This window comes from Lynx rufus, unplaced genomic scaffold (genome assembly GCF_022079265.1).
Source record: "Lynx rufus isolate CCGP_SWC_20201006 ecotype Redwood Valley unplaced genomic scaffold, mLynRuf1.p SCAF_14, whole genome shotgun sequence".
NCBI classification, from domain to species: domain Eukaryota; kingdom Metazoa; phylum Chordata; class Mammalia; order Carnivora; family Felidae; genus Lynx; species Lynx rufus.
The window spans coordinates 7,016,595-7,030,833 of NW_025814828.1; the positions used below are offsets into that span (position 1 = coordinate 7,016,595).

The following is a 14,239-nucleotide window of genomic DNA, read 5'->3' on the forward strand; positions in this document are numbered from 1 at the left end:
TCACCCCAAAGTAAAACCGCGTGCCTATGAGACTCACTTGCCAGCCCCCCTCCCCAGCCCCTGGCCGCCAGCAGTCTACTTCCTGCCCGGGAACTTGCCCATTCTGGGAACTCCCCTCCGTGCATGGACAGGTGGGCTGTTTTCACCTTCGGCTGTTTGGATAACGTGGCTTTGAATGTTCGTGTACAAGTAGTTGTTTGAACACCTGTTTTCAGTTCACTTGAGCGTGTGGCTAGGAGGGAAATTGCCAGATCTAACTTCGGCCTCACTGGCGTCTCCCTGGTGACTGTGTTGAGAAGAGATGGGGGAGGGGAGGGAGATCTGGAAGAGGGGGAGACCGGTGAGAAACCCACTGTGCTGATCGGGCGCGAGATGCTGGTGACCCAAATGGAAGGTTGATGACAAGCGGTCAAAACGTGCTTCCTCGTAAACCTGGAGCCTGTAGGATTTGATCTTGGAACAGATATGGTGTGTACGAAAGAGAGCAGAGTCCAGGATGACAGGAAGTTGGGTTTTTTTTGTTTTGTTTTTTGTTTTGTTTTTTGCATGAACCATCAGAAGGTAGGGGTTCTCAGAGGAGGTGGAGAGGTGTGTATTAGGGGGAGAAATTAGCAGAAGTTGTTTTGGACGTAAGTATCAAATGCCAGTTAGAACTCCAAAGGCAGAAGGCCGGGACGGTTCATGTGAAGCTTATTGTTCGTGTTCTAGAAAAAGTCATGGTAACGATGAGCTACTGTCTAGGTTGATAAAGAAACCAACACAGAAGATGTCTTCCCAGAAGAAGTCGCGAGTCTTCCGAAGGAGAGGCCCGGCCGCAGGGCCCGTGGGTCGCCTTTTGTCCGGAGTAGCACAATTGTCCGTTCGCAGACCTTCTCCCCCGGAGCACGAAGCCAGTATGTTTGCAGAGTAAGTTGAAATTCCGTTGCCACCTGTCTGGACTGTTTTCTTCCCCCCACCCCCTTTGTCTGTGTTATTTTCACTGTTTATGCTAAAAGACACACGTGTTCCCACGCATACCAGTGATGAGCACCAACGCGTGTATGGATGGAAAATCAGTATTGTGGCTTCGTCTCCCCTCACCCATGCATATGTGACTCTGCATCTGTTCGAGATTCTAATACATTCCTCCCCAGATTTTCAGTCTGTATGCACACCAGCTCGTGGTACCCGGGAAGCAGGGCCAATCAGTTCCACATCGGCCTAAGGAATGACAGGTTGGAACAGGGAGTATCCCGAATTGTATTGAGATTGGGAAGTCGGGCCACTGAATGGTTGGAGGTCTTAAAGTGTAGCTGTAGCGGGGTCCCGGGGAGGATGGCAACCTTGAAGACTCTGGACACTGAGGCAGGGTTCTGACCCCCCCTAGCATGTAAATTCTCCCCCCGAGGGTGATGGCGGGAGATGCTGGGTGCTTCTCAACCTTGGCTGGCCGTGCGGTCAAGTCATGTTGGCAATGGTGGGGGGTGGAGGTGTTGGGCAGGTGGGAGGGCTTCACAAAATGCTAGTGCCCGGGTTCCCAAGATTCATCATTGGCCATGGTGGGGCCTGGGCATCAGGCTTGGGGAAGCCCACATATGATTCTGATATGGAGAGCCCCGAGGTAGGTAGAGGGGGAGAGCCAATCCGCTGTGGTCCTTGAAGATAGGACAGCGTGTTGGGGGTTGGCGAACAGTGGCGGTGTGACAGTAACAGCACGGAATAGGAAAGAGAAGGGAATTTGAAGGGTAAATAGTCATGACACAGTGGCCTGATGCAACTGTTTGGGTTGAGGAGAACTTGGACCCTTCCCACCTCTGAATTGGGCTCGTGGAGGTAAAGCTCCTTCGGTTGCAGGGGACCGCCAAGGAGTTGGCTCCATTTGGGCAAAAGCAAAGTTCAGTCGTACGAGAGAATCAGGCTCAGGCCTGGAAGCGTGGTCCAGGGGTCCCCGAGCCCATGCTCAGGTTCAGGAACTTGCTAGGACTCCGAACTCGGCAAAGCCGTTACACGCGTGATTGTGGTTTATTACAATGAAAGCATAGAGACCAAGGTCGGCAGGGGGAAGAGGCGCATAGGGCAGCGTTCAGGAGACACCTGGTGCAAGCTCCCAGTTCTCTTCCAGTTGCCTGGATGGCTCTTGGCACTGGTCACTGCCGGGAGAGGCCGCAGGCATGGAGTACTGCCAACCAGGGGTTTGTGGGGGGCTGGTCACGTAGGCATAGCTGATGGCCTGCATGGCTGACCTTAGTCTCCAGCCCCTCCGGAGGTCAAGCTGATGGCCTAAGGCCCCCACTATAAATCACATTGTCAGCAGAGCCTGTGTGGTTTGGCCCGAGGTCCCCAGGTAAACAGGGATGCTTAGGCAAGACATTCCAGGGCTTCACGGGTCACTTCCCGGGAGCTAGGCAAGGACCAAACCTTTCTTGGGGAAAAGTTAATCCTTTATCCTATGGGGGGGGGGCAGTGAACAGCAGGGGGTTGGGGCTATGTGGCCCAAGCTGCTCCTGTGCCATTTGCCAGACCTGCTGTGCGTCTCCCCACAGAAGCGAGGCGTCCGATCGCGGCTGCCCTGGGTCGCGCAAGGTCAGGCCCGGACACTCCCACCCCATCAGGCCGCAGCCCTGTGGGGGCTGATGCTTAACCAGACACCTGGAGGCACGAAACAGAAGGCTACCCTCATGTCCCTTCCTCACCTTAGGCCGAACCACTGCAGAGTGGGTTCGAGTCTGCTCAGTGAGCAGGGCAGGGAGGTAAAGGAGGCAGTCTTTGTTTCCCCAGAGAGAGGTTTCCAACTCTGGTGCCGTGTTCTGCGCCCTGCATAAAAGCGTGCATTTACAAGTGATGCTTTTAGAGGTCTCTTTGTTTTTGTATGTTTGTGATGATGGGGCGGGGAGGCACGTACACTGGTGTGCCACGGCATTTCCTGAGTCTTCTGGGTCAATTGGCATGGAAGATAAGGCCGCGAAGGCAAGGACTTTGGCTTTCGCACAGATACACACGGATCCTGAAGCGCGAACCCGCCATCAGATGTCTTGGCTCCCATGAAGAAGGCGTTCTTTCTTTTGCTTCTTAAAAGCAGACCTTTTCCCTGGCAGAGCGGGTGTTAGGGCTGCTGGCTCGTCCTACTACCAGGAATGAGTCTCTCGGAAAGCCATTTTTTCCCAGCTCTTGCCAAAGCCAGAAACAGAGCAAATGAGAACGCCTGATAAAAAGTCAAAGGCGCTGAAGTCCGTGCTGGCTTCCTGAGCGTCACACAGGACGTCACGTCACAGTTGGTATCAATGAGACAGAAATCTTGTGGACTCTACCACCCTGGAAACTTCGCGTGGTTTCGTTGATGTGGCACATGAAGGAGGACAGGGGGTTGGTTTGCGTATTCAGTTTGTTTTCGCTTGTCTTCAGTTTGACTCGAAACTCCTGTGTAGTTTTGTCTTCACGGAACCCGCAAGTCTTGCTAAAAAGCCCCCGTAGCCGTGAGCGCATTCGGGTACCTGTGAGGAGAAAGGAGATCAGTTCAGGGTACACCGAGAGAATGAATATCGAATTTCTGCGGAAGTGTCTCTGAACATCATTTCTTTTTGGCACAGCTTTATCGTAGTGACAGCGACAGTTCGACCCTGCCCCGGAAGTCCCCCTTTGTCCGAAACACCTTGGAAAGACGAACCCTTCGCTATAAGCAGGTATGTGTCACGGAAACTGATACGGAGTCTAGACTTACCCTGGGAGTTATTGTTACAAAAGTTAAAAGGTGGGGGCTCTTAGGTGGCTCCGTCTGTTGAGCGTCCGACTTCGGCTCAAGTTATGATCTCATGGCTTGTGAGTTCGAGTCCCGCGTCGGGCTCTGTGCTGACAGCTCAGAACCTGGAGCCTGTTTCGGATTCTGTGTCCCCCTCTCTCTCCGCCCCTCCCCCACTTGTGCACGTGCACACACTCTCTCTCTCTCAAAAATAAATAACAATAAAAAAATTAAAACTTAAAAGGTAATATTTTAGGTCACGTTAGTTAAAAGGTAATATATTTATTTCCTCATTTACTGCGGTATAATTTTTCAGAAGCCTATGTAATGTCAAAACATTGCCAATATTTCTTAATGTCCTAAGATAACATCATGATCTAGGATAATTCATGATCTTTCCGTTTTTAAATATGATACATTCACGAACAACCATCCTAGATGAGAAAAAACCATCCTTTTCTCTTTTTTGACAAGGGAACACACAGAGTTGAGAAAATGGGAGTCTCAGCCCAGAGCCTTCCACATAGGCCTGTTCTACCGCCTTCGTTCCCTTTACCCACCGAGTTCTTTCTCCACATCACGCCGGTTGACAGCGTTGTGCCGCCTTCAGTTTGTGAGCCAGTAGCTCCTTATCTTTTTCAGGCTAAGATTCTTTTAAAGAAACAGTAAGTCCCACATTCCCACGTTGCTCTACTCAGAGCAGCTGCTGACTGGGAACGAGAAGACAGGACAGAGTTCAGCTCCCTCGGTGTTTTTCAGCCGGCACGCTGGTGGCAGTTTGACTGGGTCATCGCTGTGGGGGCCGCCCTGGGCGCTGGCGGCCGTTGAGCTGCCTCCCTGGCCTCGATCCGCTAGTAGCCAGTGGCACCCGCCCTCCCCTCAAGCCGTGATGACCCAGAATGCCTCCGGACGCTGCGGAGAACCAACCGAGCTCTACCGCGAATTCAGCAGTGCTTTTAAATGAACCTGCGTTTGTTAAGTCACGTCGTGTATTTGCATTAAATGTACGTATGCGTGCATGCTGTACGTGTGCGCAATAGTGTACGTGGGTGTAGAAAGCATACAGTTCCTCAGTCCACTGAACGATGCCCACTGATGTGTGCTACAGTGAGTGCCGTTCCTGAGGTTGCTTCCCATTGAGCGGGGAGTACCGTTCTCCACTCCACACACAAAGTTCACTTTTCATGTCAGGACTTTTCTTAAACGTGGCGGGTTTGCTTACTTGAGGCTTCTACGGGGAGGGAGGGTTTTGACAGCTTGCGTGTGTGCCTGTGCAATCTTTTAGCATGGATCATTTAAGATTGTCCAGTATATTTTTTCAACTTTTTACAGTGGCTGTATTTTCTGCTGCCCTTGTAATTTACTTAATCCGTTTTCTCTTGTATTTAGGTTTGGTCAGTCATAAACTTTATTTTTTAACGTTTATTTATTTTGAGAGAGAGAGAGAGCAAGAGAGTGTGAGCGGGGGCGGGAGTGGCAGAGCTAGAAGGAGAGAGAAAGAATCTTAAGCAGGTTCTGCACTGGGGCTCAAACTCCCGAACGGTGAGATCGTGTCCTGAGCCGAAATCAAGAGTCGGACGTTTAACTGACTGAGCCACCCAGCCGCCCCCTGTCATAAACTTATTTTTTAAGACTTTTTTATTTTTGAGCAATCTCTCTACTGAACATGGGACTCGAGTTCAAAATCCCTCGATCGAGAGTCCCACGCCCTACCAACTGAGCCAGCCAGGTGCCCCTCGGTCATAAACTTTAATTGGATTACTTTTGATTACTTTTACATGTCATGAGTTGTGCCTTTTATTTATTTGTTTTTTGAAATATTTATTTATTACAGAGCAAGAGAGCATGAGCAGGGGAGGGAAAGAGAGAGAGAGAGAGAGAGAGAGAGAGAGAAAGTGAGCTCATGTGCGAGTTGGGGAGAGACGGAGAGAGAGAATCCCGAGCAGGCTCCGCACGGTCCGCAGAGCCCGATGCGGGGCTCGCACTCAGGAACCGTGAGATCATGCCCTGAGCCGAAACCAAGCGTCGGACACTTAACCGACCGAGCCACCCAGGCGCCCTGAGTTGGGCCTCTTAAGTGCAAGTCGAAATGAAATTTCGTAACCAAAGAAAATGCACGTTTTGGGGCTTGGTGTATGTTGTCAGGCGGAACCTCAGAAAGATCGTACCCGCCCCCGATCCCGGCAGCTCCTTCTGAGCGGCTCTGTTTCTTCACGCTTTCCCAAATGCGTGGGGCCTCGGGAGACGGGCCACCTGCGTCACTGACTTGACACTGGAGACTTCGCCTCGCCCACGCCTGTGGTTCATTTGACATCGGCCACGCGTGGGCAGACGCCCCCCCCCCCCCGACCTGTGCGGCAGCCGCGCCTCCCCTGCCCGCGTGCCGCGTGGCAGAACCTGGCGGGGGCGAGGGGGTCCGGGCTCGCCGCGGCCCCTGCCGCCCCCCCCCCCCCGCCGTCGGCGCACGCGCTCACAGCTGCCGCCTCCCGCAGCCCTGCAGGGCCTCCCTGGCCGAGCTCATGGCCCGCACGTCCCTGGACCTGGAGCTGGATCTCCAGGCCTCGAGAACGCGGCAGCGGCAGCTGAACGAGGAGATCTGCGCCCTGCGCGAGCTGAGGCAGCGGTTGGAGGACGCGCAGCTCCGAGGCCAGACCGACCTCCCGCACTGGGTGCTGCGCGACGAGCGGTTCCGGAGCCTGCTGAAGGAAGCCGAGAGGCAGGTAGGAAGCCGGCGCCCGCCTCGCCGGCCCCTTGGCGTCCTGGGCCCGCCCGGTCGCGCTGACGAAGCTGTACTTGAAACCATCCGGGTGCTCGTGTGAAGGAGCTGGGTCCCTTCCCCCCGTGGGCCAGGCAGCCGGTGTCCCCGGTGGCGCCGACGCACGTCTTTTGCAGCCGCCTCGGGTCGGGGGGCGGGGGGGGGGGAGCGCGGGAGGGAGGGACCCCGGGACCCTCCGGCTGGCGCCGCCATTCCCCGCTCTGCGGTGGAACGTTCCGTGTCGGGTGTCTGCCAGGCATGACCCCCCGGGTCCCCAGTAGGCCTCTGTGAAGATTCCCTGTTGGGGGGGGTGTGGATGGGGCAGGCCTTTCTCCCCTCCGCGACCCGGCGGCTGGGAGCGGCTTGGCAACGACGCCTTGTTCGTCCCACGCTGCTCTTCCAGACGAGACAGACCAAACTTGACTTCCATCAAGAACAGGCAGCTGAGAAGATGCTGAGGAAGGCCTCCAGGGGGGTCTGCCAGCTGCGAGGGCAGAACCACAAAGAGCCCGTCCAGGTGCAGACCTTCAGGTAGAGGCGCCACGGCCCCGCTTTCTTGCGTTCTTTGCACCGTCACACCTTCGTCGTCACCACAAGCATAAGCGTTCCAAAACCCCACGGGCAGTTCCGGACAAACCCGGAATCCCCACTGCCGCCAGCATCTTGGTGTTTTCTGCTCCTTCGTGTCTAGGAACTGGGTTCCTCCTGCTTGCAGTCATAATGTGGGTTCCCGTTTGCGTTTCGTTTTTTGTCTTTTAGTGAAAACATCCTGGGTTGCCACATAACCTGTTAGCCTTTCTGGCTGTCACGTTTCATGTAAGATAGAATTTGCCCGACTACTCTATTTTACAACCTTTCCAAATATCTGCTGTTGTGAACAACACGGTGGTTTACAGACATATACACACGTATCACCTGTGCCTCTTCACTTAACTTGTTATTGAAGCATAGTCTACATACAGGGACGGGTGCATTTTGTATGTGTAAACTAGTCCGGTGGGCTGTCACAACGCCACACGGCAAGAATCAAACATTATCAGCACTCCCTGATTTGAATCGCATACGTCAGTTTTCTGTTTTTGCTTTTTGTAGGAGGAGAATTAGTTATGTCCATATTCTTTTGTGTCTGACTTTTTAAAAGATTGAGGTGAAATTCATAACGCATAAAAGTCACCGTTTTAAAACGGGCAACTCCGTGACATTCAGTACAGTCACCGTGTTGTGTGGCCGTCCCCGCTGTCCAGTTCCACAACCTTTCCTTCACCCCAGAAGGAAACCCCGTCCCCGTTAAGCAGCCACTGCCCGTTCCCCTCCTGCCCCCTGCGGCCCCTGGCACCCCCAGGCTGCTTTTGGGCCCTCTGGCTTTGCCAGTTCTGGATGTTAGGTGGAAGTGGCCTCATACGGTACGTGACCTTTGTGCGTGGCTGCTTTTACTTAGGATAATGTCTTTGAAGTTCACGTATGTGTATGTAGCTCGTGTCAGTGCTTCATTCCTTTTTATGGCTGAATAATCTGTGCCTTTTAGCCTTAATGTTTTATACGCTGAATTTTCATGTCGCCATCATAAAAGAACATAAAACACTATCACCGCCCTCCCTCAATCATGATTTAGAACTCCTTCATTTGTAGAGAGATTCATTTGTTAATAAAGCAGATATTTACAGAGCACCTGCCATAGGCCAGGCACCGTTCTAGGCACCGGGAACAAACCCTTGTCCTCATGGGGCTTCATAACTTCCATCAGCATTTAGAGAATCTGTGTACAAACAGATGTGTTGTTAGGAATTTAAATTCATTTTTTTTCTATGCTTAAGAAAGGCCATCATTGATACAAGAGCCTCCCATCAGCTTTCGTCGCACGTATATCTGCTTCTAACCTGTCATTCTTTCCAATCCCAGGGAGAAGATAGCATTTTTCACAAGACCAAGGATTAACATACCTCCTCTGCCTGCCGACGATGTTTGATACAGTGCTTTGTACACATGAAGTATTTATCTGCCTGTTTTATTTTCATGAAGTTCTTAGACTAGCTACATTTGTCTTTAAAATATTTGTGCAAAGCTATTAATATACACCTTTTGTAAAAAAAAAAACCCACATCTATATCTATACATATATATTTTATAATAGTGACGGCAACAGGGCTTGGCTTTCCCTCGTTGTGAAATTGACATCTCTGAAGACAGGTTATTTTATAAAAGATCAACTATCATGTTAAGAGTGTACAGTTTTTACGCTGTTTTATTTGACTTAAAGGCTGGAAGACAGAAACAAAGTGAGTTCAGGCAAATTCACTGTATTGTAATTTATTTATAGTACTTTTTTTTTTTTCCTTGAAGGAAAATACTGACGTTCAGATGTATTTTAAGACTAAAATTGTGTGCTTCAGTATTTGTCATGCAGTAGAACGGAACTTTGGGGCCGGTTTTGTTTCTGACACCCAAAACGCAAACACTCTGTGCTCAATCCATCGCTTGTAGCCGTCTCTCGCGTGTCTTCACCGTGCCCGGCGTGCACGCTGCGGTGGCCCAGGGCCGGGTCACACGACGTGCGGGCACCGCAGAGCTGTCTCCCGTGCGCAGTGCGCGCCACGAGCCTCCCGTCCTGCCGTCCCTCCGCACATCCCCGTGCGTCCCCCCGTGAGTCTGACGCGGGCCCCGAGCCCCGGCATCCTGGCCTCTTGCCTGCCTGTCCGTGGTGGCTGCCCGTGGTGGCTGTCCGCAGGCAGCCCCGCCTTCTGAGTCCGCTCCCCCTGACCTTGGCCTCCGAGGCGGTTGTGGAGCTCCTGCGCTACCACCGTGCCGCGAAGGGAAGTGACGGGAACCGGGAACGCGCGTGTTCGCAGACTCCGTGAATCCACGGATGGACGTGGCGGTTATGACGTAGAAGTGATGGCCTTGGAAGGCGCTTTTTTGTGGAAGGAAGTGTGTGTGGGTAACGACGATTACCCAGTGGGTCTCTTACAGGAGAGTATTTGATTTAAATCAAAACCCGCCCCCTCCCAGTACTGGACTCTACCCAATTTTTCTTACGAAATCTTAGAAGTAGTTCACGAGGCAAAAAAAAAAAAAAATTTTGTAATAAAAATATACCAATATTCTTTTAAAATGCCAAATGATATAAATATTTCGCCTAATACATATTTATTATCTATGAAATGCACTCTCCTTTACGAGGCCTCAGAGAAGTAAACGAGGTGGGTCACATGGAACGTAAAAAGAAAACAGAACTCTCTTCCTAGATCTTTCTGCCTCTCCCTGGGAAATGCCCCGCCCCCTCTAATCAGTGTCTCGCCCTTCTCATTAGTCTGTAACCGCCCCCTCGTGTAACCTGCCTGCCTTTTTACATTTGTTAAAAATGAATTTTGTAAAAGCATTTCGTTGACACAGACCCGTCACAGACAGTGGCGTTTGTCAGTGGTGCTGGGACTGAAGATCGTGCGTTCGCAGCGCCCAGCTCTTGCTCTGTATTTCCGCCTCTAGTCTCGCTTTTTTTTTTTTTCTTTTTTTGCTAATTTCTCCGTGCACATAACCCACAACAGAGGCAGAGACGCGCAGACCGTCAGTCCTTGCCAGAACCGCCCGGCCGCAGATGGCGCGGCCGAGCAGGTGACACCGGGGGCCGGCCCCCAGCTGTCGAGACTCTCAGCTCCAGCGGAGAACCGCCCGCCTCCGGACTTGGGTGTGTGGAGGGCACGTCACGCCCGTCTCGGGCACACCGCTCCCTGGCCGTGCAGATGTGTCCTGGAGGCACTGCCTGGCCGCTGCTCCTCAGCGGCTGCCACACGCAGCTCTCTCCGCGGGAGGGGGGCCTCGGGGGGCTTTTCCGGCAGCCTCCATCAAGTAGCAACGTGGGGAAAACCCCCTGTGCCAATGCAGAAGGCCCTCACCCCAGGGCTTTCACACAACTCTCACTGCCCGGCATATGCAGGTTTCTGTTGGGAGTGCGCCCGCACCCCAGGGTTGGTCGTTTGTTTCTTCAATCCCTATTCCGGTGCCAGTCCAAGGGGTGCTTGCGTCTGTGACCTCTCCAGTTACTTCTCCCGCGTCCCCGCGAGAGTCCGCCTTTGCACCTGAACGGTACCAGAGTGCGCCAGGAAGGAAAAGCCAGCCAGATGGAGGAGGTGGAGGGTGAGGGGCCGGAAAGGGCACAGGGACGGCGACAGAGACCAGCCCAGCTGGCAGGTGGACAGGAAGCACCATCACTGGCTTGTCTCTCGTGACCTGGGTTTCCAGCTTCTTTCTAGTTAAGACTGCCACCCCCTAGAAAACCCCCACGCGCCAGAAAACCAAAGGCCTGTTGTCGTAAGGGGTGTTCTCATCTTCTGTTTGAACTTGACCATAACCGTGCCGTGGGATGAGAAAGCTGCCGTGTTTTATCAGCAGGTCTGGTCCAGAGACGATCCGAAGTCTGCCACCAGGGCTCTTTAGAAACAGCGCGACGAGTAAAAGGGAATTTGGTCTTCATGTCACCTGATCACAGAATTGTCACTGCTGAAATAACCTTCTGTCGTGGGAATAAGTTATAATCAGTACTCATCTCTGTTTTTGTCACTGTTCCCTACTTGCATTGTTTGTATTGTTGGAAAGTATTCCTCCTATAAAATTAAACTAACCTGCCTTAAGAACAGAATGGAGATGTGTGATTTTTTTTTAAAGAAAAACGTAATCACGTGGGCTTAAGTATATAAAAATGTACATTTTTTAAACATAAAAACAGGTATAAGAGTAGAACAGTAACACGAACACACGTGCGGCCATCCTCCATACACCTTCTCTGTTTAAAGAAAAATGTAATCACATGGGCTTAAGTATGTGCACCTTCTCTGTTCAGCTACGTATTGCTGACTTCTAATGCCATTCAATAGCCAGGGTTCACCTTTCCAGTGGTCTCGTGGGTCATTCGCTTTTTACGTTGTTTTTTAAATAGGCTTCCCGCCCAGCACGGAGCCCAACTTGAGGCTTGAACTCACTCACGATCCTGAGATCAAGACTTGAGCTGAGAGGGATAGTCAGACACTTAACCGACTGAGCCACCCGGGCCCCCGTCATTCTTCTTTTTTTTTTTTTTAACTGAACACAATCCAAATATACATTTAATGGGATTTCTTCACGCCGATGGGTTTTTTTGGTAACCGTTTTCTTGAGATAGAATTCACGTACCATATAGTTCACTGTTTAAAGCATGCAACTCATCGGTATGTAGGATATTCACAATTGTGCAGGTATCACTACAATCAATTGTAGAACTTTTTCATCACCCATTAACACTCCCCCTCCCCCCCCCCCCCCCAATTCTCCCAACCCTTGGCAACCACTGACCTGTTTTCTGGCTCTATGGATTTGTCCGCCCTGGACATTTCCTATAAACAGAATCATACAGTGCGTGGCTTTCGTGTCTGGCTTCCTTCACTCGGCATTGGGTTTTCCAGGTTCATCCACGTTGTAGCAGGCGTCAGGACTTCATTCCTTTTTATTGCTGAAGAATAATCCACTGTGCGGATAGACCACGTGTTGTTTATGCGCTCACCAGTCGACGGACATTCGGGTTGCTTCCACTCTTTGGCCAGTATGAATAATTCCTCTTCCATCGTTCACGTTCAAGTCTTTGTGCGGACGTATGTTCTCCTTTCTCTTCGGCCTGTACTAAAGGTGGAGCTGTTGGGTCGGACGGTAACCCTGTGGTTAACCTTTTGGCGAGCTGCCCAAGCAGCCGCGCCATTTTACATTCCCACCAGCAGTGTGCACGGCTTCCGATTTCCCCACATCCTGGCCGACGCTTGTTACGTCATTTTGACCATGGCCGTCCTGGTAGGTGTGAAGTCGTATCTCCTTGTAGTTGCGTCTGTCTTTACAGGATCTATCCCTCCACCCCGCACCACCCCCCCACATACACACCCTGATAATTTGTTGAAGAAACAAGATTGCATGTTCTCTGAGCCTCCCGTGTTCTGGCCTTTGCAGTGTCCCTCTGGAGGTGCCTGGGTGGCTCTGTCGGTTGAGCGTCCGACTCTCCGTTTTGGCTCAGGTCACGATCTCACGGTTCATGAGTTTGAGCCCCACATCGGGCTCTGCGCTGACGGCACAGAGCCTGCTTGGATTCTGTCTTCCTCTCTCTCTGCCCTTCCCTCGCTCACACTCGCACTCTCAAAATAAACTTAAAAAATTTTTTTGAAGTGTACCTCTGAACTTCATTTTCCATTAATAAATACTGTGGGGGGGAAAGCTGTTGTTGAATCTACAAGTTTGGTCAGATTCCCTTTGGATCAGATGCTTTCCCTTTTTTGGGGGGCGGGCGGGGGCGGAGAATGAGTGGCAGGAATTTCTATTTTCATCCATCTGGTGGCTTGCAGTGTCTTTTTTGTAACGTTGGAAACTGTTGCCAATCGACACCTAGATCCATTAACTCACCAAGGTTGCAAAGTGAGGATATTCGAACGCTAGCAATGGTTTTTAACTTACTTTGAAATACCTTTATAAAGAGAGAACCTAGTGGTACAGTTTGTATGGGTAAAGCAAAATAGATGCTTAATTTTTTTTCTCGACCAGTTGTGAAAATAGCGAATTGCTTTCCTAGCATTATACAGTGGTCACCGATTTGTTCTTGGTTTTTGAAAAAAAAAAAAAAAAAAAAAAAAAAAGCCCGCACGGTTTTCTTAGTATCGTTATTATCAACACACAGTTTAAACATGGTTGGTGTGCTTTAATCCATTCGAGTTGTTACCCTTATCGATGCTTAAATTCCCCTGTCTTTGGCGGGGGGACCTTGCCTGGTTGGCTCCTGGGTCCTTTTTGGTTTTGGGGAACAGCCTTAGCTGGCTCCCTTGCTATCCCACGTGACCCGGAAATGGTCATTTCTCCATGGAGGGTTGGGTCTCTTGGTGCTAGAGGCACTTACCGATACTGGGCTGGTCATTGTTTTTAGGCCTTTTAAATAGGTAGGCAATATTTTCTTTCTTTCTTTTTTTTTTTTTTTTCAGGATAAAGGGATGAGAAAATATCACATAATTACTCCTTCTCTTTGTCCTGTATCGTACACACACCACAGTTTCAGAATAACGGAACCAACACGACCACCAATTATAATATAAGTAACTAGAAACTGGCATTTTTCCCCCTGTTATTTTAAGGTGTACCTCACTAGGAATATGTATTCAAATTGACCGTGTTTTAATTTTTTTTTTTTTCAACGTTTATTTATTTTTGGGACAGAGAAAGACAGAGCATGAACGGGGGAGGGGCAGAGAGAGAGGGAGACACAGAATCGGAAACAGGCTCCAGGCTCTGAGCCATCAGCCCAGAGCCCGACGCGGGGCTCGAACTCACGGACCGCGAGATCGTGACCTGGCTGAAGTCGGACGCTTAACCGACTGCGCCACCCAGGCGCCCCTTTTTAATTTTTTTTTTTTCAACGTTTATTTATTTTTGGGACAGAGAAAGACAGAGCATGAACGGGGGAGGGGCAGAGAGAGAGGGAGACACAGAATCGGAAACAGGAAATTGACCGTGTTTTAAAGTAACTTGGAATCTTTCCATCCTACGTGACTATCAGCTGGGCACATGTGTTTCGCTTTATTTTGGACTTTGCATTTTTATTTTATTTTATTATTTTTATTTCTTAAAAAAAATTTCTTTTTGCGTTTATTTATTTTTGAGAGAGAGAGAGACAGAGCACGAGCAGGGGGAGGGGCAGAGAGAGAAGGAGACAAGGAATCTGAAGCAGGCTCCCGGCTGTGAGCTGTCAGCACAGAGCCCGACGCGGGGCTCGA

The 14,239-nt window shown here is 50.8% G+C and overlaps 1 protein-coding gene across 1 annotated transcript in view; it reads left to right on the forward strand.

Annotated features, from left to right (window-relative positions):
* The window catches only part of WWC3 (WWC family member 3), a 120,079-nt gene extending 108,976 nt beyond the window's left edge, over positions 1 to 11,103 (forward strand). The window contains exons 19-23 of the mRNA XM_047075877.1: positions 742 to 906; positions 3,567 to 3,659; positions 6,208 to 6,435; positions 6,874 to 7,001; positions 8,370 to 11,103. Coding sequence (XP_046931833.1) covers positions 742 to 906; positions 3,567 to 3,659; positions 6,208 to 6,435; positions 6,874 to 7,001; positions 8,370 to 8,436 — 681 coding nt within the window. The 3' untranslated portion in view covers positions 8,437 to 11,103. The remainder of the gene's footprint in view (positions 1 to 741; positions 907 to 3,566; positions 3,660 to 6,207; positions 6,436 to 6,873; positions 7,002 to 8,369) is intronic.
* Positions 11,104 to 14,239: the final 3,136 nt, after the last annotated feature.